The 26,916-nt window shown below is 42.4% G+C and overlaps 1 protein-coding gene across 1 annotated transcript in view; it reads left to right on the top strand.

Moving 5' to 3' along the window:
• The window catches only part of TPK1 (thiamin pyrophosphokinase 1), a 347,090-nt gene that overhangs the window by 170,080 nt on the left and 150,094 nt on the right, over positions 1-26,916 (top strand). Inside the window, exon 5 of the mRNA XM_063129032.1 lies at positions 10,789-10,861. Coding sequence (XP_062985102.1) covers positions 10,789-10,861 — 73 coding nt within the window. The remainder of the gene's footprint in view (positions 1-10,788; positions 10,862-26,916) is intronic.

The raw sequence follows: 26,916 nt of genomic DNA, 5'->3' as shown, positions 1-26,916 counted from the left end.
GATAGATTGGCGCTGATCTCTCCATTTGTAGAGAAGGGGTAAGTAACATATCTAAGCATCCTAAGGCTCAGATCAATGCACCTCTGCCACAGCATAAGAGGATAGTTCAGAACACCTTTGATAATTGAAACAATTCTCAGTAAGTGATTGATTTAAGCACAGATTCACCATCTTTAAGTTAATTTACTTCAATGGAAACAGCATTTTTCATTAATCAAGGGTTAAGTTAGTATTTTAATGAGAAGTTGGCTGAGCCAGGCTTGAGGGTGGAAACCTACCTAATAATACTATCTATATAGTATATGTCAAGTTTTCAAAGCACAATGATCTTTTGAATTAGATTCTGATCATGGTTCCAGATTTTTTTAAAAAAGAAAACTAACAAAATACTGTTCAAGTGACATTGCAGTCCTGTCTCTGTGTGATCATTTGTTTATTCCCTCAAAGCAGTTCATATATGGGGTACGTCAATATACAACTCTACAGTGTAACAGCTACTGAGTTGTATCTAATATTTGCCTTCCATGAGAGAAAGAGCTCCCCTCACAGAAGGTCTCTCCATCCTGTTTGGGGGGATCTCCCCTTCCCCAGATACCACAGCTCGCCCCATTCAACAGGGTCTCCTAACTGTCTGTGTAGCATTTTCAGGGGGGCTGGAAGGGATGCAATGGGAAGAAGGAGGTCAGGGAAGTTACTTCCCCCAGTGCAGTTAATCCAGTGTAAATCTGGATCCAGGCCTCTGTCAATGAAGGGTGGGCTCACACATGCAAGTTCCAGTCATTTGTTCCATTTGAATGATCATGTACACGAGCATATAGCCACATACAGAAAGATTAGTGCAAGCCAGACAGCCATTTCTCCAACCACAGCTGTACTTTTCCCAGACACTTCAAAAGTGAGAGATTGTCTCCATATAGAGTACAACCATCCATATAGAGTACAACCATCCATGTCAAGGAGAAACAAGGACATTTCGAGGAGAAATAAGTCATCTTTAGTAGTCCACCCCTGATGCTTCATTGAAGAGCACAGCAATCTGCATGTCCACTGCATGGCAACCCAAAGCCCTTGACTCCGGCTCTTTGGGCATTCACTAAACCGGATCACACATGTCATGCTGCTAGGAGCAAGAATCAACCCCATGTGTGGGGAGGAGCCATAGCTCAGTGGTAGAGCACTGGGTTTGTATGCAGAAGGTCCCAGGTTCAATCCCCAGCATCTCCAGGAAAGAAATCCTGCCTGAAACCCTGGAGAGTCGCTACCAAATGGACCAATGGTCTGAAAGCTCCATCACACTGGGGGTTAACACGCTCCCTAACTCACTTCTCCGCCCGTGTTTTTGTTCCTCAGTTACTTCCTCTTTCAAAAGAGGAAGTACACAAGGAGCACGAGGCCCATTGAGTCTGCTGCTCTAATGGCACTGCTTCTCCTGCACACAGCAGGAGAGAGCCTGCAATTCCGAGTTTAGAAGTACATCGGACTTAATGGGGGGGGTTGATGCGCAAGGAAGGCCAGAAGGGGTGTGGGAAGGCACGCGGGAGGCAGACGACGTCATGTGAGGGACCTGAGCAAACTCTGTGAGTGCCCAGTAATGAGCGTGCAATAAAACGCTCGTGGGATGGAGCTTTGAGTCAGTACTCACAAGGAAGTGTGGAGGCCAGGAAGTGGGCAGCAAAGATGGGGCTGGGCAAAAGTGAGCAGGCTGTGTTGGATCCCTCCCTGCTTTTTCCAATCAAGTTCTACTCCAGATTGGTAAGTGATGGGGAGTAGATAGGGAAGAGGAGACGGGTTTAGAGTTGGATCGAGCCTTTAGTCTCAGTATTGCATTTAATCATTTCGGATTTTAACACAGCAGGTTCCGCCATCTATACAACCTCCTTAAACCAGACTACGTTATTTACCTAATCACTGGGCTTTTGAATAATCTAAGTGTTAGCCATATTTGTAATTAATTACAAATTACCATTTGTAATGTTAATTAAAATATTACCATTAATTTTTCCCCTTTTTTAGGAATCTAACCAAGTCTCTCTATATCCAATTGGCCATTCATTGGTCTTTCCCCCTTTGCCACAAAAGACATGCAAGCCTGTGCATAGACTATCCATTTTCATACTTTCATGTATACATCAGCTCCCCAGTTAAACACCCCTGACTATGCTGTCAGAATGTTAAGTACCAGCAATGAATTTCTTTTCTTTTTTAAAAAGCTCATTATATCTAGATCACTGTATATCTTATCCCGAATTCAATAATCCTGGTAGTAGCTCACTATTGCGATCAATGGTTTTGTCATGTGAGTTAAAGGAGTGCTCATATAGGTCTAAACATATGAAATTCATAGTGGAGAAAACTGTCGGTGGTTTGGAATTAAAGAGAAAAGAGCAAAAGTTGACTGAACACATTTTAGACTCGTTAATACAGGCATAGTACTTGATCAGGGTAAACCACAAGAAAGCCAGAAGCCCCTGGAAATGCATAGTCATGAGAAATTGTATTTCCAAGTGGAAACCGTTTGTGGCTTTTTAAAAATCCTGGGGCATTATGGGATACAACATAATCTAAGGCGGCAGAGTTGTGTGGTTGGGGTCAAGGATCTCAGCAAGGCTTAAAGGTATTCTGGATTTATTCAAAATTAAACTTCAAATAACAACAAAGTAGTACATTTTAAATGAATTTGTTGTGTGTATATATATACCTCATAGTAACTATGGAGGGAAACAGATAGAGCATTAAATCAGTTGTTTTGGTGGGTTCTATACACACTGTGTGTGAGTCAGGCTTCAGAATTTTACACAACAGACATAGGCTGTTGCTTACCTGATAATCCGGTGGTGAGGAGGGGCCAGCCCGCACTAGAAGTAGCATGGGCTGTCGCTCCAATCCACACATCAGATGCGACGGGCTGCAGGAAAGCTCCATTGTGTCCGCCATTTTGTTTGTAGTGTTAAAGGGCCAGGTGCACAGGAGCGCACCAGTGGCAAAGGTAAGTCTTTTTTTAAAAAAAAACATTCTCCCCACACCTCCCCCCCCGGCTCCGATCTCCCTGCCCCCCTGGCTCCGATCTCCCTGCCCACCCCCGGCTCCGATCTCCCTGCCCTATCTCCGATGTCCCTGCCCTGTCCTGATGGCCTCAGTGCCTGCGGAGCGCTGCACCCCGTCCACCACTTTTCTACTTGCGAGTAATTGTGGTTGCTGGGGAACCCCTGGCTCAGCCCGAGACTGCAGAAATACCGGGCTACAACTGTAGCCAAATACCCCGGGGCAAGGGAGGGTTACCCCTGCCTGACCCCAGGATCCCCTGTGCGTCATCTGGACGCACAGGGGCTAAACCCTGGTCTAGCAACAGCCACACATTCTAGTGATGAAATGCAAGCATCTACAGTGAAACTTCTGACCCCACGTTGAAAACATGGTCTATACAGAGCTCAGGTGGTGAAAAGAAATCAGTCCTCTCACACCCCCATTCAGTGGCACAACAGCCATGGAATAAGCTAAGCTAGTTCCAGGTTGGTTGGTTTTTGGGCCAGTGTGTGTGTTGCCCATTTAGATCTTTCTCATGGGGCACCTCCAATTGTACCACGTGACTTCAGATTTCAAGTGAGGGGCTGAAAAAGTTCCACTATACCAAAATCTCCCCGTATATAGCAAAGTAGGATGTCATAAGAATGTAAGAAGAGCCATGCTGGATCAGACCAAGGATACATCTAATCCAGCACTCTGGTCACACAGTGGCTGACCAGGAATCCACAAGCAGGACACAGGTGCAACAGCACCTGTATTCCCCAGCAACTAGTGTATATAGGCTTACTTCCTCGATACTGGAGGAAGCACCTAGCCATCAGGATTAATAGCCATTGATAGCCTTCTCCTGGGCCATAGCTAGACCTAAGGTTTATCCCTGGATCATCCAGAGGTCAAACCTGTTCATCTAGGTGACACACAGGGGATCCAGTGCTCAGGCAGGGGCGAACCCTGGATGATCCCAGGATAAACCTTAGGTCTAGCTGTGGCCCTGCAGGGACTTTTAAAGTCATCCAAATTGATGGCCATCATTACATCTTGTGGCAGTGAATTTCATAGTTTAACTATGCGCTGCGTAAAGAAGTACTTCCTTTTATTTGTCCTGGATCTCCAACCAATCAGATGATCCTGGGTCTGGTATTATGAGAGACAGAGAAAAATGTCTCCCTCTCCACATTCTCCATATTCCATGCCATGGGAAAGCCTGGGCTGCAACCCTTTTTCCTGACATGATATCTTTGTGGAGAGGAAGCCTTTGACGATGAGGAGCATTCAATCATGATGTTGTCTGCTTCCAATGATATATCTGAATGGGCAGCGAACCAAGGATAAAAATTACCATGAAGTTTCCTGGTCTGGTTCACCATGGAAATCAGATTGCTAGACCCAAGGCAAGTACTCCCCAATTTAGCCCAGGGTCTCTAAACAGAGGCTGCTCAACAACAACAACAACAACAACAACAACAACAACAACAACCTCATAGCATCTTAAAAGACTAATTCTACCATTTCAGGCCATGGGTTCTATGATGCTCTGTGATGTAGATTATTGCAGGACTCTGTTTTGGTCCCATCTTTAGCAGGGGCCAGTTTAAGGTGCAACGATCTGGGAGTAGCTGTGGGATTCAAGTGTCCACATGGCCAGAGTCCAAAGATGGCAAGGCAAGCTCCTCTGGACACAAGAGCTGTCACCCACCCACCCCTGGGAACTTTCTGGGCTGCTGAAAGTCTCATGATACCTTTCCGTGAACAAATCCTCTTCCTGAGCTCTTAACTCTGGATCCTTCTTGGAGGATAAGGAGTCAGGATCCTCTGAGGATGACAGTTCGGAGTCCAGGTCCATAATACTAGTTTGGTAGACAAGAGCCTACTTTAACTGATGCCTTATTTGGACAATGAAGATGATGTGTTTGTATATGCACGCACACATAAAGAGATCTGTGGGCGGAGAGCTGTTATGGAAGGAAAGGTTAAAAATGAGCAGTGTACCCATCAAATGAGGTTCACAAGACCTTAAACGGAGACTGGTCCAGACACATCTACTACTTGTTGAATTTGCACGACAGCACAGATGAGATTGTGACTGGTGCTAGTGATTTAACCAATCTAGGTCTCCATTCAAAAGAAATTTTGTACAATCTACCCGTGAACTCCAATTCAGCAGCCTCACTAACGCAGGTAGCCGCACCTAACATGACTACTCTTCTAGAATTTAGCTGCAGCGGTAACAATGAATTTAATCAATGTGATTGATTAATATAGTCTTTGTAGATTTAAAAGGTGATCTTCAAAAAATGCCCACTCTGAAAGGATGTACAAAGCTGATAGCCCCTTTTTAAAATAATAATTTTGTGCATCTCATGATTGATTACATGCATTTAAAGATGACCTTCCAAAAAATAAATGAGATGTCTGTTACTTAGTCAACTGTTACCTTCATTAAGGAACCACAGAATGGCATCTATATATTAAATTTCATGGTATTTATTCTAGGGTGGTGGGGATTGATTAATTCATCAGTTAAGAGCATGAGACTAAATCTCCGTTAACCATTTATCAGCCCCAGTCCACTGTTTGACAAGCCCTCTCCTCCATATCTTTATTGCCACCCTCTTGTGGTTCAAGCCCACATAGCTTCAATAACATTAGAATGCAACAGATCATGGGACTTCCCATACTAGCATGCCCCAGCCCCTTATAACTATCTTCATTGGAGTTGTGTTGCATAGAAACATAGGAAGTGGTCCAATACCAAAGTATCGGACCACTTCATACCAATGAATTCTGGTTATTCATCCATCTTTTCTAGTATTGTCTATTCTGCTTGACAGTAACTTTCCAGGGACTTACCATGGGCTCCCGCCCAATATTGGATGGAGTCATGGTATAGAGCACCCTTCCCCAACTTAGTGCCCCCAGATGTTTTGGACTTCAGCTCCCATCAGCCCCACTTAGCATGGCCAGTGGTCAGGAATTCTGGAAGTTATCACCCAAAACACCTGGAGGGTGCCAGGTTGGGGGAGGCTGCTATAGAGGCAACCACCTTGTTATTAGAATGCAAGAACTGACCCACAATTAAATTATAGAAGGGAAAGAAAGAAAGAAAAAAGAAAGAAAGAAAGAAAGAAAGAAAGAAAGAAAGAAAGAAAGAAAGAAAGAGGTCACGTATACCAATACCTGAATTCTGTATGATGGTGGAAAGGTAATTGATGAAATTATATCTAGATGAACTTAGCCCTAGTGAAATATTCAACTAGGGTTGGGGCTGAACTGCCTGTGGAGGAGTAAGGTGCCCGTGTGGTTGGGTGGGGGGAGGTGGGGCCAGGGGAAGGGGCATGGCCATTTGGGAAACTCTGGAGGACCATATTGGGAATTGGCCCACAGGCATGAGGTTTCCCCACCTCTGATCTCCATGATGGTAGCGAAGGGCTTACATCACTCCTTGACACACATTATTATAGTTTATTGGCAACTGCATATATGAATTAGAATTTAGTTGGTGAGATGTATATTGGGAAAGTGAAGAAATCTTCCCTGGCATTACCGTGGTACATGCTTCACCTTGCCCTTGATTTAATCAGGAGTGGGAACTATCCGTTAGATGTGAGGGAGAAAACAGAGTTTGGCTCCTCTATTACCATCAGCAGTGGGAGTTTGGACTGTACCTGTTGGCTGCCGTCTGGCTACATTGTTCATTGATTATGTTTATGTCCTTCCCTTCCTCCAAGGAGCTCTGGGCAGCATGCATTGACTTCCTCTGATTTTATCCTCCAAACAGCCCTGTGAGGCAGCCGAAGCTGACAAATACTGACTTGGGCCAAGGTCACCCAGTGATCTCAATGGCAGAGTCGGGATTTGGAATGCAGTTATTCCTGATCCAAGTCCAACTCTTGACCCACCCACCCCCACACTGGTTGTATATATGGAATATACACCATAACAGTGCAGAGAAAATCACAACTTTCTGAGTATATTTGCAGTTGCCCACCAAGGAAGCTGAGTCTTGGTTTTTAAGTAAAGCCTCCATGCAGAATCTTGTACAGAGTGCTTTCCGGATGCTTCGACCTTTTTAAGCATGCATAATATCAGTGTTCTACAATACTTTCTATGGAATGGGCAATGGATCATTGTAAGTGCTAATTGGGGGGGAAATAGATTGCACAAGCCATGCCAGGATTCATAAAATTTATAAGTTGATATAAAAAACCAAGTGAGGTGATTAAAGTAAATTAAATACCTCAGCAACGCAGTTCTTGTGGTGTTTACTGCAAAGATGACATATATTTAGGAGAGATGCCATTAAAGGCTTAAAACAGAATAAAATGCCCACAGGTCTTGAAGGATTTTGTTTTCTTGTTTGTTTGTTTGCAGGCATTATGAATCGCAGACATGATGCATCATTAACTTTTAGGGATACTTTTTACTGGCAACAAGAAAGAAGTCAAAGTTACAAAATACTAATAAGATCTCACCCAAAGAAAAAAATGACTCTAACCCAGATCTACCCTCCTTCTTTTGAGAACTGTGAAATGGGAGCCACAACATTGGGGGGAAGGCTAGATCTGGGGTAAAAGCATTTGCCTGAGACTTGGGAAAGTTTGGACTGGAAGCAGATGACCTGCAAATGTCTACTCAACACTTCAGACCGTGAGGATCAGCTTGCTAAATGAGCAATCTGGCTCCCTTTTCCTGACCAGTCACCACTACCACCCCCAAAATTGCTCAAATCACAATTTGCAGAAATCACAATTGATGTAAATTACAATTTGCTTAAATAATTGAACCTGGAGGGTAAAAACGTGCAATTTGCTGTCGTTAAAAACAAACAACAGAATCCGCAAATTGGCTCGACTTGCTATTGAATGAATTGGTGCCAACAAGGGAAAACAGAACGAGATCCACAGGGCCAACCAAGAAGAGAATAATCAACCTTCACCCACCCACCCCAAACGGAATCTTCTGACATACCTATCTGAAACAATAACAGCTATTGATGGAAGAAATAGCGCTCCTGGTGGCTACACATGGACCTGCAGTTCATTTGGAGTCCACTCAGAGTAGGGTTTCATTGTATTTGCTCCCTCTCTGTCAACTGCCTGTTGACGTTAGGAAGCCATTGACTTTGTTTTGCTTTCAGCGCCTGCTGAAGACATTTTTACTTAATCAAGTCATCCCTGGTTGACCAGCAATGGGTTGATTGTCATAATAGATTTAAAATATTTTAATTCTGTATTTTGATTCTTTTACTTTCTTTTATTCCTCAACACGCAGGAATTTTGTTTGATGCAGAGCAGTATATAAATCCTGTCAAATAAATAAAGCAAAAATATTCCATAATTCCACATGGAAAATTGATTAGTCCAATCTTCCCTTATTCTGAATAGTTCTAATCTAGAGTGTTGTTAGAGTATGAAAACCAAATCAAGTGCTCAGATGCGTGCCACGTTATTTGAATGACTAATTTATAAAAGACAGTGTTGCTACATAGGAAGCACACCAGCGATTCCCGTTTGATAGGCTGAAAGACAAATAAGCCTTGATAACTATGAGCTCATAGCAACTCTTTTTGGCTCAGGGATGCTCAGCAATTGCATGGGGGTATTCAGGATTTTGAAGGGGAAAGGAGAAACATCATCTGTTTATGATGCCTGCTTTTGAATGCTGGGACCCCAACAGGATGTACTACTTCTTCAGTGTACCAGTCAGGCCTGGAGTTGCATTCAATAGCAAAAAAAAAAGCTTCATGGCAAAAATATGCCATTAAGTGAAGAATTGAACCATAAGTGTGATAATTAAAATGCCCAAAAAGGAAAAAAAAGAAAAGAAAAGAGAGGGCTGAGCAATTGCTCCATCGCTCACTTTTGCATTTCCTTGCCGCTTTCTTGCCACTGGGTATTTTAATTGTCTAATCTTAAGCCTTCCTTTGGTACTTAATGTCGCTGTTGAAATCCTCTGTGTTTTTGGAGTGTCAGAACAATACTTATACTTACGTATTGCAAAATGGAGCAGGCTGGAATGTTCTGCCTTGCTGTGGAACCCAGCAGGGCTGTTCAGGTCTAATGCCAAATCATAGTTTGGGGTTACAAGAGGTGCCTCTCTCTTTTTAGCCTCCATGAGGGGAGGGCAAATTTAGTAGGGTGACCACATGGAAAGGAGGACAGGGCTCCTGAATCTTTAACAGTTGTATAGAAAAGAGAATTTCAGCAGGTGTCATTGGAATGCATGCAGCACCTGGTGAAATTCTTTCTTCATCACAACAGCTAAAGCTGCAGGAACCCTGCCCTCTTTTGTATGTACCGTATTTCTTCGATTGTAAGACGCCATCGATTGTAAGATGCACACTAATTTCAGTACCACCAACAGGGGGAAAAAACCTAAGACACACCCGCGATTCTAAGACGCACCCCATTTTTAGAGATGTTTATATGGGGGGAAAAGTGCGTCTTAGAATTGAAGAAATAGGGTAGTCACTCTAGTATAGCTCCTGCAGCTTTAACTGCTGTCATGAAGAGGGAATTTCACCAAGTGCTGCACACATACAAATGACCCCTGCTGAAACCCCCTTTTCTGTACAACTGTTAAAGATTCAGGAGCCCTGTCCTCCTTTCTATACAGTCACCCTAAATTTAGGAAAACGAGCATCTAGCAGGGTGATGTTTAAATTCCCCCTAGCTGTGCACAGTGGTCCTGATCTAGAGTGGGGGAGGGGGCTGTGCACTTACTTAAAAGTAAAAAAAGAAAGAGAGGGTTAGTTTCACACTTTGTCTTAAACGTAATATAGTTAGCCCAAATGCTGCTGGGAATTGCACCTTTTGGCCTGTGCGGCAGTGTATGATGTATATTTCAACCCCCTGGCTGCAGTCTATGGGGCAGCTGCTGCCCTTAACTCCAGGTAGCTGTCCGCTTTTCTCGGAGTGGAAAGGCAAGGCAGTGTAAGTGAACAAAAGTTCAGATTGTGGTGGTGGTGTATAATATATATTTTCGACCTCAGTTCCAAGTGTTCCATGAGGGGAGGGGGAATAACAATTTCACTCAAAGGCTAAAAACATTTCTGCCTGTCCACAGTGTGTGGTGGAGGGTGGGGAAATAGAAGTCCTACTCTAAATTCCCTTCCTGCATCCCTGAAGTTTTGTCTTCTATGGATATGTGGAGGTCATACGTCTAGTTGCTTGCTGCCCCGGAAGCCCCAGCATGGAGAATAATCTGGTTGTTGTTCTGCTGCCTTTGCAGCTCAGCTGTGGTAGAGTTATAGGAAAGCTAGCTCTGTCTGTGACAGGAGAGATTCCTTCCTTCCCTAACCATCCCTGATGAATACACAAACTGATGAATACTCGGCCTAGGCGCCATGAATTATAAAATAGATTCAGGGTAGAGTGGAGAATCGGTTAATAAGATTCTGAGGGACTTCCTGGCTTCAACACTGTAACTCCAAGGAAGAATTGTGATACCTGTTTTAATCTTAATTCATTAAATATTTCCAACATCACGTATGTATGCATGAGTCCAGCTGATGTCATTCGCAGCTGCATGCAAATGATTACATCCTAATTTAAGGCATCAGTTTCTTAAAATATTAGGTTTGAGATTTGGATCTTTCACTTTAGATGCTGCTGTTTCAGTTTTGCATTTTGTTCTCCCCTGTCCCCTACCTCTCTGGCTGAGAATTCTATTCTCCCTCTTTCTCACCTTTTAAATTTAAAGAAGATGATTTATAAATAAATAAATAAATAAAAAAGAACCAACTAAAAATTGCTTGTCTTTCAGCTTTTTGCCAGATTACATCAGTGGGGACTTTGACTCTATTATGCCAGAAGTAAAGATGTATTATTCAGCCAAGGTAAGTATATTTTTAAAAGCCAAAGAACAACAACACCCTAACATTTCCTGACAAGTATCTTTAAAGCTCACTTGGTTGTTTTATTGGCTGGGGTCTTGGGGAAATAGCATCTTATAGCATTGGTTTTCATACTGTGTTCTGAATGAGGAACTCTTGATGGAACTTGTACATCAAGGGTAGGGATGGGCAAACCAGCCTGGTTTTGATCTGTATCACTTTTGCATATGTTCATCTTTACATTCTGTCTCATTTCCGCATTAATGTTTTGTGTCCTAATGTCCTCATTTACATGGGTTTGCAAGTTCACATGTGTACATGTCTTCCTGACGACCCCAAAACTGGTGCAGAGGCTTGGAGTACAGATGATAGAATTGAAGTATGAAAGTTTATTTTTACCATAAATATTTATTAAAAGGAAAAGATAGCATAGCACACCATTCCCTACCACTGGACCTGCAGTAGTATGAAACAAGCAAAACCGGAACTTGTGCGAATCAGCAAAACCAGAACTCACCAAAGGTCTCCAAATTCCATCTCAAAGCTCATTCCGACTCAAGTTCATATCAGGTTGCAAATTTAACTTTCTTCTTTTTGCATGAAGATCTGTGCATATTTGTGTGTGTAGTTTTTCAGATATATGCATTAACTGTGTGCCTCTTTAAAAAGCACACATTCTTCTCCCATTGATTAAATAAAGTTGGTTTGTATGCATTTTTCAAAAGTAGGGTTTTTTTTCAGGCCCATTATTCAAATGTGCCCATGCTGTTGAATGCAGTTTTTTGGGTCCGCAAATCGCATTGCAAGCTTGGGAATGTATAAACTTTGTCTGCGGATTGCATCCGACTTCCTATTCAGTCTGGAAGTCATGAACTGGGTGAATCCTGATTAAAAATGAACTAGAACAAATTTCCCAGATATCCCTAATTAACAGTGTTAAGGTAAAAGAAGTGAAAAGCAAAGTGTTTTGGCTTGCCAAATATAGAGCAGGGATGGTGTTATGGGAAATGGCGAGGAGGGGTGGTTTTTTTGGTTTGGTTTTGGTTTGGTTTTTTGGGGTTTTTTTTTTTTTTTTTTTTTGCTTTTTAGAGGCCTAAATGCTACGGAAAGACATCAAGGCCACAGCTAGACCTAAGGTTTATCCCAGGATCATCCAGGGTTTGCCTGAGCACTGGATCCCCTGTGTGTCACCTAGATGAACAGGTCTGACACCTGGACGATCCAGGGATAAACCTTAGGTCTAGCTATGGCCCAAGTTTCATTGACATGGGGTTGGTCCCGCGAGGGGCAGATTGAAAGCTATATCAAAAGAAAGAGAGGGAAAGAAGGCCAGAAACAGTGTATTCCTCTTGTTTCAGAGAAAGGATGGATAAAAGGAAATATTTCTTCACATAGCACATAGTGAAACAATGGAATTTGGTACCACAAGATGTAGTGATGGCCACCAACTTGGATAGCTTTAAAAGGGGGTTAGACAAATTTATGAAGGAGAAGGCTATCGATAGCTTCTAAACTAGGGGTGTGCACGGACCCCCCGCTCCGCTTCACTTGCAGATCCGCCATTTTTCGGATCGGCCCGCTCCGCCCCGCCCCCGCTCCGCCCACTTCCGCTCCGCTCCGCCCGGAGCTCCGGATCCGGATCCGGAGCTCCGTTTTCCCCCCCCATAGGCTTGCATTGAAAGCTAAAAAATTATACAACTTTTTTTCTGTTCAAGTTAGAAACCTCATGTTTGGCACCATGACACCTCATGGGGATATACACATGCACGCCAAGTTTCAAAGCAATCCCATCATCCCCTGATTTTTGGCGAATTTTTGAAAATCGGGCACCCCACACACAACATCCCTGCGAGGTGTGTTAAAAAACACGGGGAAAAGCCCGTTCAGATGAAGAAAGAGAAGTTTCCCAGAATCCCAAGTTACCTGTTTTGCCTATGCCCTCCTCCAACTTTGGGATCATCATGACCGGGAGCTGACTCTGCCCCTCAGCCCTTTGAAAAAGGTATTTTTCCCGCCGATTTTTTAAAAACTTCTAGCCCGCGACCCGTACGATGCAGAAAGTTGAGAGTGGTCTCAAAATAACCCCCATCCACGACTCTCTGTGCACAAGAATTTTCAGAATGATAGCTTAAACCCCCCCCCAGTTATCCCCGATTCTTTCCCTCAATGCAATCCTATGGGCGAAAAGCCGGAAACGCAGTTTGAGCCGCGCGGTTGACCCGATTTTCACAAAAATATAGCCCGCGACCCGTACGATGCAGAAAGTTGAGAGTGGTCTCAAAATGACCCCCATCCACGACTCTCTGTGCACAAGAATTTTCAGAATGATAGCTTAAACACCCCCCCAGTTATCCCCGATTCTTTCCCTCAATGCAATCCTATGGGCGAAAAGCCGGAAACGCAGTTTGAGCCGCGCGGTTGACCCGATTTTCACAAAAATATAGCCCGCGACCCGTACGATGCAGAGAGGTGAGAGTGGTCTCAAAATGACCCCCATCCACGACTCTCTGTGCACAAGAATTTTCAGAATGATAGCTTAAACCCCCCCCCCAGTTATCCCCGATTCTTTCCCTCAATGCAATCCTATGGGCGAAAAGCCGGAACGCAGTTTGAGCCGCGCGGTTGACCCAATTTTCACAAAAATATAGCCCGTGACCCGTACGATGCAGAGAGGTGAGAGTGGTCTCAAAATGACCCCCATCCACGACTCTCTGTGCACAAGAATTTTCAGAATGATAGCTTCAAAAACAACGTAGTTATGCGCGATTATTTGCCGCAATGCAATCCTATGGCGAAATGTTTTCAAGATGGCGACCGGAGCGCTCCGCCTGAACTCGGAGCTCCGAAAAATGGCCGCTTCTCTTCGCCTTGCTTCTAGGGGGTCCGCGGTCCGCTCCTACTCCGCCTCTGGGTAAGGCGGAGCAGGCCAATCCGCTACTGCTTCTACGCTCCTAATCGGAGCGGAGCACATCCCTATTCTAAACTATGCTTTTTATATTGCTTTTTATATTGTATTGTGTATTTGTGCTTTTAACCTGTTGATTGTTTTACTATGATTTTAATTTTTGTGAACCGCTCAGAGAGCTTCGGCTATTGGGCGGTATAGAAATGTAATAAATAAATAAATAAATAAACCTAAGGGCTATATGCCACCTCCAGTATCAGAGGCAGTAGACCAGTTCCTGGGGAACCTGAGGGGGGGGGGATGCTATTGCATTCATGTCCTGCTTGTGATCTTCCCATGGGCAGGTAGATGGCCACTGTGCAAACAGAATGCTGAACTCAATAGGCCTTTGGTTTGATCCAACACAGCTTTTCTTATGTTCTTATGTACCTGGATTAACCGTGTGTGTGACTATCCCCAGGTTTGTGGTTTTTCAAGTACTCAAGGCAGTCTAGAACATTCTGAATACCTGATTATTATAATCTCTTTCTGCTACCTCAGGAATGGCTAAACTGAATATTAATTTGGAATTTTCTTCTTCAAATGCTTTCTGTTTATGCAAACAACTTGGCCAGTTGTAAGTGACAGAGTGCAGACACTCCATTTCAACACATCATGTTGCAAACAGCCATAACCATGGATTTGCAGACTGGAAGTTCAGTAATGCCAATTTTCGAAACAGAGACAGAAATGATGCCATCAAGTTCCAAGGCAAGATTTGTAAATTTAAAGGGAATTGCTGGGATTGAATATGCATTGCTCCATGCTCATATTTTCAAAGTGTGAGCAGTAGTAAGTAATAAGCAGAAAGCCTGACAAGTAAAATGTTTGGAGCTTTCAAAGACATTTAATGGGATTACATCACTGTGACATTGGAACAGGCCTTACATTTAATATGAACACTTACATCAACTATTTTGTCAGCTAGTGCAGTGGTAAACAGACTGAGCTGCAAACCAGGAAGTCCAATTCAGCTCTTCTGTGAACTAACTCAGTGCTTTGCTGAAGATCCTATGCAGATAATAGTACTGACCTACCTTATAAAGTTGGGATAAGGATCACAACAAAATAGAGTGGCTAAAGTGCTTTGAACACTTCATTAAGGTTTTACTTTGTTTGAGCTGTCTATAGTTCAGTACTTTGGGAGCCTTTAGCAATCAGTTTACTCCCCATAGCAAATCAAAATACTTCTAAACAAAACATCTAAGGTCCTCTTCCAGGTCCTCCTCCAGGTGCCTACTCCAAGGGAAGCTCAGAGGACTGCAACAAGGGAGAGGACCTTCTCTGTGGTGGCCCTCCAATTATGGAATGATCCCCCGATGAGGCCCGTCTGGCGCCAACATTGTTATCTTTTCGGCACCACGTCAAGACTTTTTTTCTCTCCCAGGCATTTAACAGCATATGTTGAGTTTTAACTGACTCCAGAACTGTCTTTGGCCTGGCTGAGAGTTTAATATATATTTTTAATGTTAGCTGTTTTTATGTTCTTATGGTTTAAAATTTTGTATATTGATTTTTAATGTATAGTCTTTGACCACAGCTAGACCTAAGGTTTATCCTGGGATCATCCAGGGTTCGCCCCTGCCTGAGCACTGGATCCCCTGTGTGTCACCTAGATGAACAGGTTTGACCCCTGGACGATCCAAGGATAAACCTTAGGTCTAGCTATGGCCTTTTAATCTTTGTAAACTGCCCAGAGAGTTTCGGCTATGGAGCGCTATTAAACCTAAGCACACACATATATTTTCTAGACATCTATATAACAGATTTAATATGTATACCTTACAAAATATTTTTGCACATTAATTGATAAGCAAAAAGTTTTAAGTTCACTCTGCCCTTGAATAATACCGTTTGATGTATCTCTAGTTCTCACATAATCCTTTTCATCTCTGGTGATGAGTTATAATTCAACAATCTCTCTTTGGATATTATCAACACTGCTTTGCCAATCACATTTTGATAGCGATTTCCTAAAGTTCATTGTGATCTCACTTTGTATCTCCTCTATTGGTACCAGTTACCCTGTTATTTATTTAATTGTTTGGATTCCTACTTAGCTTCTTTGCAACATGCTTAATTGCCTGGGGCATGCAGTTCCAAGACAAGAAAGCTTTCGCTTTTGTCCCTGTGTGTGAGTGTGTAGGGTAAATAGTCACTTTCTTCAGTAATCATTTTTAGCAGATTGAGAACTATGCCACCAATCTTTCATGACAGATCCATGACAACTTAAAAGTGCAATATATCAATGCTAAGTGTTGTTGTTTACTTTGGTTCTCAATCTGCCCTCTTCTTTATACAGCTCTGGGATTAATTCAAAAGAATGTTTTTGAACAATATCATACAATCTGATATTGGAACAACTCCACACACACTCCAAGGAACCTGTGCAGTGTCACAGAGGATGCTGAGACACAGCCCTCAAATTATGCCCAGGCACACACCATTAGGGTGACCATATGAAAAGGAGGATAGGGCTCCTGTATCTTTAACAGTTGTATTGAAAAGGAAATTTCAGTAGGTGTCATTTGTATATATGGAGAATCTGGGGAAATTTCCTCTTCTTCACAGCAGTTAAAGCTGCAGGTGCCCTGCCCTCTTTTAAATCTGGTCACTCTGGTATAGCTCCTGCAGCTTTAACTGTTGTGATGAACAGGGAATTTCCCCAGATTCTCCATATATACAAATGACACCTACTGAAATTTCCTTTTCAATACAATTGTTAAAGATACAGGAGCCCTGTCCTCTTTTTCATATGGTCACCCTACACACCATCCAACTTTTTATCCCAGCATCTTCTGTGACTGTCGCATTGGAAAGGATCCTACCACACACTGACAAAAATAGAAATGCCCCAAGCAGCCTGTTCATTATGTCCGGTTCATTATTTATGTATTTCTTTATTTATTACATTTCTATAACACCCAGTATCCAAAGCTCTCAGCGGGGAGAGGTTCACAAGAATTAAAACCACAAAATACAGCGTAAAGTAAAATATAAAATATAAAAGCTTAAAACTATAGTATAAAAGCACAATCACAACAAAACCTAGCAGCAATGCAGAGATTTAAAATGCAACAACAGATTTAAAACAACAGATCTGAAAGACTAAGATGTTAAAATGTTGAAGCAGTCCTTCCAGACTTTTATTTCTTGATTGATTGATTGAGTAAAACTTCCAGGATGTTTTTCAGACTAATGGTGAGATGCAGTTGATTTGCATCTAGTGATTACAAACGCTGACTTTACTATTTACAGAAATCTTTGAATTTGACTAATTTGAGAAATTTGCACATGCTAGCTTACATTTATTATTTGCCAAACAAACAAAACAGCCCACCGGATTAGTTTAGCAAATTGGGGGAAGTATTTTCATTTCATTTCTGATTAAAATCAAGAATTCTAATACTATATTTGCGTGAACCAGGAAATAATTTAAATAAAGTTGTTCATGTCTGTGAAATTTAAAAACAAAACAAAAAAACTCCCCAAGCCATTGTTTCCTGTGTTCATTTCATGCTGACCTTTTACGTATACACTCAATAAAAGCATGAAATGCCCCCATGTATAGACTGATAAATGCAAATGTTTCAATGCAGGACTTGCTGCTTAAAGAGTGTTAAGGTTACATTCGTATGCGTCTTTAGACAGAAAGAAGCACCAGCATTCCCCAGCCAGTCATTTGTAGGACTTTTTCCTGTCTAAACAAGAATAGCATTGTATAGCAAGTTCATTTGTAGTCTCTAGGAAATAACTACCAGGAACTCATTGTCTTATTAATAAACACATTAAACTATAAGTAGCAATGTTCTTAATACCCCCTGTTAAAAAAAAAACTCAACCCAAAATACACAGTGGATATTTAAGTTACTTGTGAACCTTTTATTCAACTTTCCGTTTATTCACCTGTCAGCAATATTATATGAAGATTATATAGCACACCTATTTTTAGTCCTTTGACATAGTATCAATCATTTGACAAGTAGTGCAGAGGGCAAATGTTATGTACCTGATTATTCTTGATACCTGCTTATCTTTCCTGGTTATTATGTAGAGTAATGGGCTGAGAGGGCAAAGCTGCTTATGTATGAAGTTTAATGGGATTTTTTTTTACTTATTGAGTGAATATCAGTGGTGCAGTGGAAGTGTTTTGTTGGAGGGATGTTCTATTGTAACCATTTCTATTAGGCTTGTGTGTGGGTTTGAAGTGTGAGCAAAAGAACCTGTTATGGCTTCTTTCCCTGCCCATGTGCATGCTGTGCATGCAACCGCAATGTGCATAATTATCCACAATCATAGAATCATAGAATAGTAGAGTTGGAAGGGGCCTTTAAGGCCATCGAGTCCAACCCCCTGCTCAATGCAGGAACCCACCTTAAAGCATCCCTGATGGCTGTCCAGATGCCTCTAGTGTGGGAGAGCCCACTGCCTCCCTAGGTAACTGGTTCCATTATCATACAGGAAGTTTTTCCTGATGTCCAGCCGGAATCTGGCTTCCTGTAACTTGAGCCCATTATTCCATGTCCTGCACTCTGGGATGATCAAGAAGAGATCCTGGCCCTCCTCTGTGACAACCTCTCAAGTACTTGAAGAGTGCTATCACGTTTCCCCTCAATCTTCTCTTAAACATGCCCAGTTCTTTCAGTCTCTCTTCATAGGGCTTTGTTTCCAGAGCAGATTGCCATATCATCCGAAACCGGCTTGCAGCAGTGGGTACTTCCTACCCCACTACAACCCATGGCTTGCAGTATGGGATTTGGGGTGAGTGAGAAGCCGTCGCCGCGCACTGGGTTCAGACGACACAGTGACTCACAATGCATCGTATGCAAATTGCAGTTCCATGCATGGCATGCAAGGGGGAAGAAGCCACGATGGGTTCTTTTGCCCCCATGATCGTCCAAATGCAGCACATTTCTAGCATATTGCAGCAAAAACAACAAAGAGTTTTGTGGCACCTTTCAGATGAATAAATGTACTCTGGTTAGTGGAGTCTAGTTCAGGGACTAGACTTCACTTCATTGACTGGAGTCCAATTCACCTGATGCATGAAGGGTTAACCTCAGTTGGCACTTATAAACACATGCTTGCACAATTGGACACAGTTGTAATTAATAGCTCATAGCCAACAATCATTTGCTGAGCATTTTGTTGAACATGAGTTCTGAAATATCCTACACATAAGAATCAATGCCAGGTGCCTGAAATGAAGCTAATGTTCACTTCTCAATGGAACAAACCAATATGCAGCCCCATGTCTTGAACACCTCGCACGGTGCCACCGCTGCCTTTTTTTTGTTTGAAGACTTTCAGTCATGAACTAATTTCCTTCAATTTCCCTTTTCAGATTAAGCTGTCACTGTTCAAAACATTTTATGGATGTAATTTGCTTTCATTGCAATGCATTCCAACTTTCTCTATTGCAAACTGACAGAAAACAGTAAGTGCTTTTTTCTTTTTTTAAAAAAAAAAGTAAAGCTTTACTGAATGTACCTCCCCACTTTCACGGTCCCATTTTCAGGCTGCAACACTTGGAACAGGGGGAAGGACTTTGGTGTTTTTATCAGGGAGTAAGAGAAAAACTCAAAATATTCTGGGGTAGTAAGGAATACCAGGAAAGCAGCGTGGCTTTTTCCCCTTCAACAAAAGTCTTCTTTGCTAAAGGGCACAATCCTAAAATAAGACAGGAGACGTGTGCTTTGCCTTCCATTGATATTCCCTCAATAACTCCCAGCATTGCCCAGTCAACCAAGGACTTTTGTAGTCCTTCGTTTTTCTTTGGTATAGTACTTGTCATAGTACACATTCTGAGTATGAAGGAAACTATCCATTGTTAAGTATCCGAAAAACAATAACAAACCCCCATGCCTCACCACATATGGTTTTATACATTATACGTCATAATGACACGCATACATGATCTTTTGCATATGTATTAGAGTACAGTAATACATCGGTTGTGTGCTTTTTAGAATTTTGGGTTGTTTGTATTTCCAACTGTTTAGTTTTAGCCCTTGTTTAGTTTTGTTGATTACACTGCACTTAATATACCTTATATTTGAAATTTTCAGAGAGATACATGTGTTGCTTCCCCCAGACAAAATGGGGATGATGACGATGATGAAGATGATGATGTTGATGTTGATGATTATCTTTTCTATACCCCCCTATAGTCGAAGCTCTCTGGGCCGTAACAAAAATTCACAAAAACTACAAACCGTAATGTTATACAACATTACATAAATACAACAAAACATAGTCTAAAAAAATTTTAATGTACAAATTTTAAAAGAATTTAAACAGCTAAAAACTATTTCAGTAATATTTATTTATTTATTTATTTATTACATTTTTATACCGCCCAATAGCCGAAGCTCTCTGGGCGGTTCACAAAAATTAAAACCACAATAAAACAACCAACAGGTTAAAAAGCACAATTACAAAATACAGTATAAAAAAGCACAACCAGGATAAAACCACGCAGCAAAATTGATATAAGATTAAAATACAGAGTTAAAACAGTAAAATTTAAATTTAAGTTAAAATTAAGTGTTAAAATACTGAGAGAATAAAAATAGTCCTGCTCAAGACAGTTGACACAAGTGCTTGGCATTTAATGGCCATCATATGCCATTAAATGCTTGGGAGTAGAAGGCAGCCTTAATATAATTTAACATAAAATTAAAGTTGATGGCATATTCAGAAATAATGTGGATATATCAAGTGGACCTGGACCAGTACAATAAGAATCTCTGCTATACTGTAGATTTACATGTGGCCTTGTAAAGTTCACCTTCAGTAAGCTTCATTTCCACATCTGAAAAATGGATAGTAAATGTGGGAGATCTAACTGAGTTTCAGTGAACACAAAACAAACATAAACATGAAAAGCATGTTGGCAATTAAAGCTGGGTTTTTTTGTTTGTTTTTTACATGGTGGAACACCCTTGACAGGTGTTATAGTCACTCCCACCATCACTGATATCATGTTGGTTAATGTCTCCCACCTCCATTTAGCTCCTAAATGTTCGGTTCCTGAAGTCACATTAAAAGCCAAAACAAAGATATAGTTGTATTATGTTCCACAGGCTTCTTCCTATGGTACTGAATTTGAATGGAAGATGAGTCTCTAAATGAAGATGCAACAACAGCGAACGTGAGCTATATTTCCCCCCGTCCTTTGAGACTGTAATAAAATGCAAGCATTGAGGGCATGAATGGGAATACAACAGTCTTTCTGCTTTAAACCAGCGTGTTTGGAGCATACAAATTGCACCCAATGGGAATAAATAAATAGGTTTAAATGTCAGAGGAGGCCTTCTGGAGAATCGTTGTCAGTCAGTGTAGGAGCAAAATGGTTATAACATTTCATTCTGGACACCTGGGGAAAACTTTCTTGTCAAGATAAAAGTAGTTGTCATCTTCAAACAACTCTTCTTACCTGAGACCTGCTTGATTCAGCAGCATGCCCAGATGTGACAAATGGAATGCCCTGTCATCTCTTGTCATTCCAATCATGGATTCAGCTTCATCAGGAAGTGAAATAAATCTTTTCTCAAGCAGACAATGCATTCAACAAGCAAGATAACCAGCCATTTTTTTCCATTGCCAACAGCCTTATCCCATTGAACCCAGTTGAACATTGAACACACAAAAGAGAATACTGTGGCTTATGTTGCAATCCTATATACACATCAATCAGGGAGTAAGACCCATTGAAATCAATAGAACTTATTTCTGAGTTGACATGCATAAGATTGCATTATTAATTATGTGTGGACTGCAGCTTTAGAAGACAGAGCAATGTTCTGAGTCGAATTCTTCACTCATATATAAAACTGTAACAACATGTGGCCCTCTAGGCATTTTGGCCTATAACTCCCATCACCCCTAGCCAGAATAGCCAATGATGAGGAATGATGGGAGTTATAGGCCAAAACATCTGGATGGCCACAAGTTGCCCACCCTGCCTACATCCAGTAGAACTACTCTTGGAGAAAAGCACATCTAACAGTAAAATATAGTCCTCTGTCCACTAATGGTAGCTAATATTATTGTATAATATGTAATCATATTGTGCCATGACCATAGAAGCTGTCTACAGTTCTCTTTGACCTCTCATTGGGTTTGGGTTACAGTGCTTATAAGCAGTACTAGACTAACTGAAAGCACTTTAATACAAGTCTCTTTATTGATGAGATTTGAGAGCTTACTTGCGTTTTTTTTTCAACTCAAGAAAGATACAAAAGATTCATCTGGTGGATGATTAGAGTTGTGTATGTATTAGAATTGGTAGCATATGGGCTTATATGTATGACTTACATACATGTCCATTAGAATAGTTACTGAATTATTGGAGCTGTCTACATTTTAATGAAGCTTGAATATTTGTTTACTTATGAATCAGAGCTTTGATAACGATATTTTAACATGCAAAGATACACATTTCACACTATATGCATTTATTTTAATTCTTTTTATTTACATGTTTACTTTCATCATGAGTCATCCTCGCCAATGCGTTTTCCATTGCGTTGGGGAAAGTTATGCAAGGAGCACTGTCTTCTCCAGCTTTATTCTTTGATACTAGAGGCTGGAGTGTGCATCTACAACTACGCCCGAGTTAGATGCATCGAGCGTCACATTTGGCCTTCACTGTTTCCATTTGGATCGCTGCAGGTGGGCATTGCAAATGTGCAAAGAGCAATACCAAAACAAAAGGACAAACTGAAATGAACTGAGAAATGACCAAGTACAAGTGCACCCCAAGTGTATTGGGAGCAGTACAAATACACTTATTTATTTATTTATTGCATTTCTACACCGTCCAATAGCCGAAGCTCCCTGGGCAGTTCACAAAAAATTAAAACCATTCAAAGTAAAAAACAAACAGTATAAAAACATGATATAAAATGCAATATAAAAGCACAACCAGGTTACAATCAGCAGCAGTGCAGAAATACAAATTTAAAATACAAATTTAAAACAGCAAAGTTAAAATTGAATTTATAGACTGTCAAAATGCTGAGAGAATAAAAAGGTCTTTACCTGGCATGTAAAAGAATATAGTGTAGATGCCAGGCGAACCTCCTTAGGGAGCTCATTCCAGAGCCGGGATGACACAGCAGAGAAGGCCCTCCGCCTGGTAGCCACCTGCCTTACTTCCTTTGGCAAGGGCTCACAGAGAAGGACCCCTGAGGATGACCTTAGGGTCCGGGCAGGTACACACGGGAGGAGGCGTTGCTTCAGATAGCCTGGCCCCAAGCCATTTAGGGCTTTAAATGTTAATACTAGCACTTTGAATTGGGCCCGGACCTGGACTGGCAGCCAGTGAAGTTGAAAAAGGACTGGCGTGATGTGGTCTCATTGGCCAGTCCCTGTTAATAAATGTGCTGCCCTGTTTTGTACCAGTTGAAGATGAAGCCAGGATGGCCACCCACACCTCCCACGGTCTCAGGATGATCCTGAGAACACAGGAAAAATCAGGCTAAAAGCCATCCTGGTTATCCTAGGGAAATGGAGGGATCTTCCTTCCCTGCCCCCCGGGATCCCCTGTGCATCATGTGGACACACAGGGATGATCCCGGGGCAATCCCTGGGATAAGGCATGGTCTAGACATGCCCTGTGACTGACCCAAAGTCACCCAGTAGGTTTCCATGGCTGAGTGGGGACTAGAAATAGAATCTCCTGACTTCCACTCCAACACTCTAGCTACTGCACCACAACTGGCTCTTAACATAAGCTAAGCCGCATCCTATTACATCTATTCCTGTGAAGAATTTGACTTGCAGTCTTTGATTTACAAAAAGGAAACATGGCTTGGTATTCAAATTAAGAAAACGAAGGTGAGTCCTCAAAAAGAAAGAAACATCTTTGCATGCTGAGCAGGGATTAAGGAAAAGTAAAGATTAAAGACACAGTTATAATGAGCAAATAGCTCAGAATTCAAAAGAGATAAAGTGGGTGGTAAATTATGAAAAATGTTGTGTAGGAGTGTCAGATAGTTAAGCAAGGGAAGAAGAAAAATGCCGCTTCAGTAAAATCCAAACATGATGCCACTCAGATCAGATCCACAGATGGTCATCTAATGCAGTACTTCCTCCCAGAATTTCTTTTGGGAAGACGTGCAGGCATGGACTAAATCTTTTCCACCCATGTAGATTTCAAGAAAATTGGGATTAAAAGGAACAATTAATGGTCATCCAGGCCAACCTCCGTTGCAAGAGAGGGTGAGTGATACCTGAATCATTTGGATCGCACCTTTCTTCAGGGGACTGTGCATAACTATTCTCATTTTATCTTTATAAAAACTGTGTTAGACAAGTTACGCTTAGAAAGACTGACTTGCCCAAGGCCATATACACTGATCTTCATGGCAGAGTGCGGACTTGAACCCAGATCTCTATCCAGTGGAGGCTGGTGGCTTCTATGTCAGTGGGGCGGTGATTTTGCTCTGGGTTTCAATCAGAACTCTAAAGGAGCTCTCCAAGTTGCTGAACCCACTTTGTGGACAGGGTGTAGCATTTTTGATAGCTCCATTAGGTTTGACTGGTTCTGACTGAAAACCAGAGTGGATTCACTGCCCATAGGAGCCACCAGCCACCACTGCCGCTCTATCCCTACATATAATGGGTGATCACCTAGCTTTTCCCATTAAAACAGGTAGTTCGTTCTTTTGATGAACTGCTTTTATAGATAAGGATTAGAAATTAGTCATTGCCCCAGATTACCAGAAGTCGATCCTATACGGGTTATTGAATAATTAATACCTGTATAACATCTAGCTTTTCTTCAGAACATCTTTGTGAGGTAGGTCACCATACCTCCCATTGTGGTGATGGAGTACTGAGGTTGGGGCATAGTGAATTCTTCAAGGCTGACCAAGTATTTACCTTAGGATATATTAGCCTTCCATACATTGCAACCCAGTATCTTAAACTGGAAATGAGCATCCCGGTGAATGCGAACGCACAGCATCTTGCACAATTGTAATGTTGTTTAATCCACCAATTGGCCAAGCTTAATAAGAGTGTTCTGTACTTCCATATTCTAACCAAATACCCAGTGACTGCAATTTGAATTTGTCTTGGATGAACAAGAGTAGACTTAGATGAATTCCATCATTTAGATGCTGTGTTAAGATCCAGTTCTTTCTTCTAGTGATGATGATAATGATCTTCCACTGAGGCTTGCTGAGATGAAAAATGAAAAAAAAATATGTTTAATTCCTGATCTTGAAACTTCACAAAACCAGGCCTTTAATGGACCAGACCTGCAGCATATTTGCAAACCCTTCAGAGCTCCATCTGCTGTGCAGGGACCCTTCCACACGTCGTCCCCAGAGTGCATCTATTCGACCCCAGTGCACTCTGAGGACGATCGTGAAACTTCCCTGTAAAAGAAATGACGAAAAGACGTCCTCCGCGCTGGCGCCGCCGGCGCCGCTACCCAGCTTCCTGCTTCCCGCCCAGGACGATAGCTCGGCGGAAGAAGGCGGAGGAGAGAGCGGAAGAAGCTCTCTCTCCCAACGTCTTCAAAAAAAGCTCTCCGAGCCGGCCGGGGAGCAGGAAGCTGGGTGGTGCCGGCACCGAGGACGTCTTTCCCAGCTTCCTGCTCCCCGGCCGGCTCGGAGAGCTTTTTTTGAAGACATTGGGAGAGAGAGCTTCTTCCGCTCTCTCCTCCGCCTTCTTCCGCCAAGCTATCGTCCTGGGCGGGAAACAGGAAGCTGGGTAGCGGCGGTTCCAGTGCCGGTGCAGAGGACGTCTTTTCGTCGTTTCTTTTACAGGGAAGTTTCACGATCGTCCTCAGAGTGCACTGGGGTCGAATAGATGCGCTCTGGGGACGACGTGTGGAAGGGCCCCAGGAGAAGTGAAGCTCAGTCTGAACTCAAGGTGGAGCAGAAGAAAAGCATCAGGGAAGAGAAAAGGAACAATGTTGACTGAATCACTGTGATCAAATTGGGGAGACAATTATCCCAGGGTGGTGAATTATGGATCAAGCTTATTGAGAACCGAAACAGTTGTGAGAGGAGGTATCTGATGTAGGTATCTGTGTTGCCTCCTTCATGGAGTGCCACACAGAGGGTGAATATCAACTGATGGGAAGGCCTTCTTTCAGGTATTAACTGTTATGTTGCCACTGGAGGAATCCTTCTCAGAGGAAGAACTAGAGCTTCCAGAAACTGAGGGCACCCCAGAGCAGCCCCTGTCACCAGACCAGAAGGAGCATGGGCCTTTGGGGGAGATGGCTGCAGGTCTATCCCTGTCAGGAAGAGAGGACTTCGCCTCTGAGGCAGAGGCGGAGCAACCCCTTGCTCCCAGGATTGTTATTGCCTCAAGCGAGAGGCCAGTAGGGCTCCCACAAGAAGTGTTTGCTTGCAAGGAAGGACTCCTCAGAAGAAAGTGACTCCACATGAGTAGGCTTCTGACCAGAGAGCTCTAATGTACTGCAGCTGAGCACTGAGTGAGGCAGCAGGCTCAGGTGTTAAAACCCTTCAGCGTCTACATAGTCAGTACTGGAACAACATTTTTCTATCGACTTCAGTGCCTCGTACTTTGTTTTCTGGACCTTGTCTTGCGATTGACCCTCTGTGCTAGTGGCCCTTCTTCTTGACTCTGCTTCTGAAATCATGGGACCTTCTCATATGCAGTTGGCAGTTCCCAGTCATGCCGCTGACATTTTAGTGGAGCTATGCAACCCGTAGGCTAGGCCTATCAAGCTCATTTGCATGTGAACAACCATTGTGAAATATGTAAAGGCTCAAAGACTCTTCAGGTAAGTAGTTTAACTCCCTGCACTGTCAAGTGGCAGAGGCAGCTATTAGTTAAGCTTGAATGGGCTATTTTCTGAGCCTTGGCATGTAAAAGTGGTAACCATTACTTATTAAAGAACAAGTGTTAACAATAAGCATTAAGTAAGAGTTCCCACAGCATACTACTAGTAAGAAGGCGGAGCGGAGGTTACATACCTCTTCTCAGGACTGTTTAGCTTCTCTGTAGGCTTGAGGCCAGTTTAATGGCTCCCTGACTGAAGCCCTGCTGGTTAACCTACTCTTCTCTCTGGCTTTTCATTGACCAAGGTACTGAATACTCTACTCAATTTTGCGAGCCCTCAAGT

This window comes from Elgaria multicarinata, chromosome 1, assembly GCF_023053635.1.
Source record: "Elgaria multicarinata webbii isolate HBS135686 ecotype San Diego chromosome 1, rElgMul1.1.pri, whole genome shotgun sequence".
In the NCBI taxonomy this organism is placed as follows: Eukaryota; Metazoa; Chordata; class Lepidosauria; order Squamata; family Anguidae; genus Elgaria; species Elgaria multicarinata.
The sequence above is the reverse complement of the archived record's forward strand: the minus strand, read 5'-3'. Positions and strand labels throughout refer to the sequence as shown.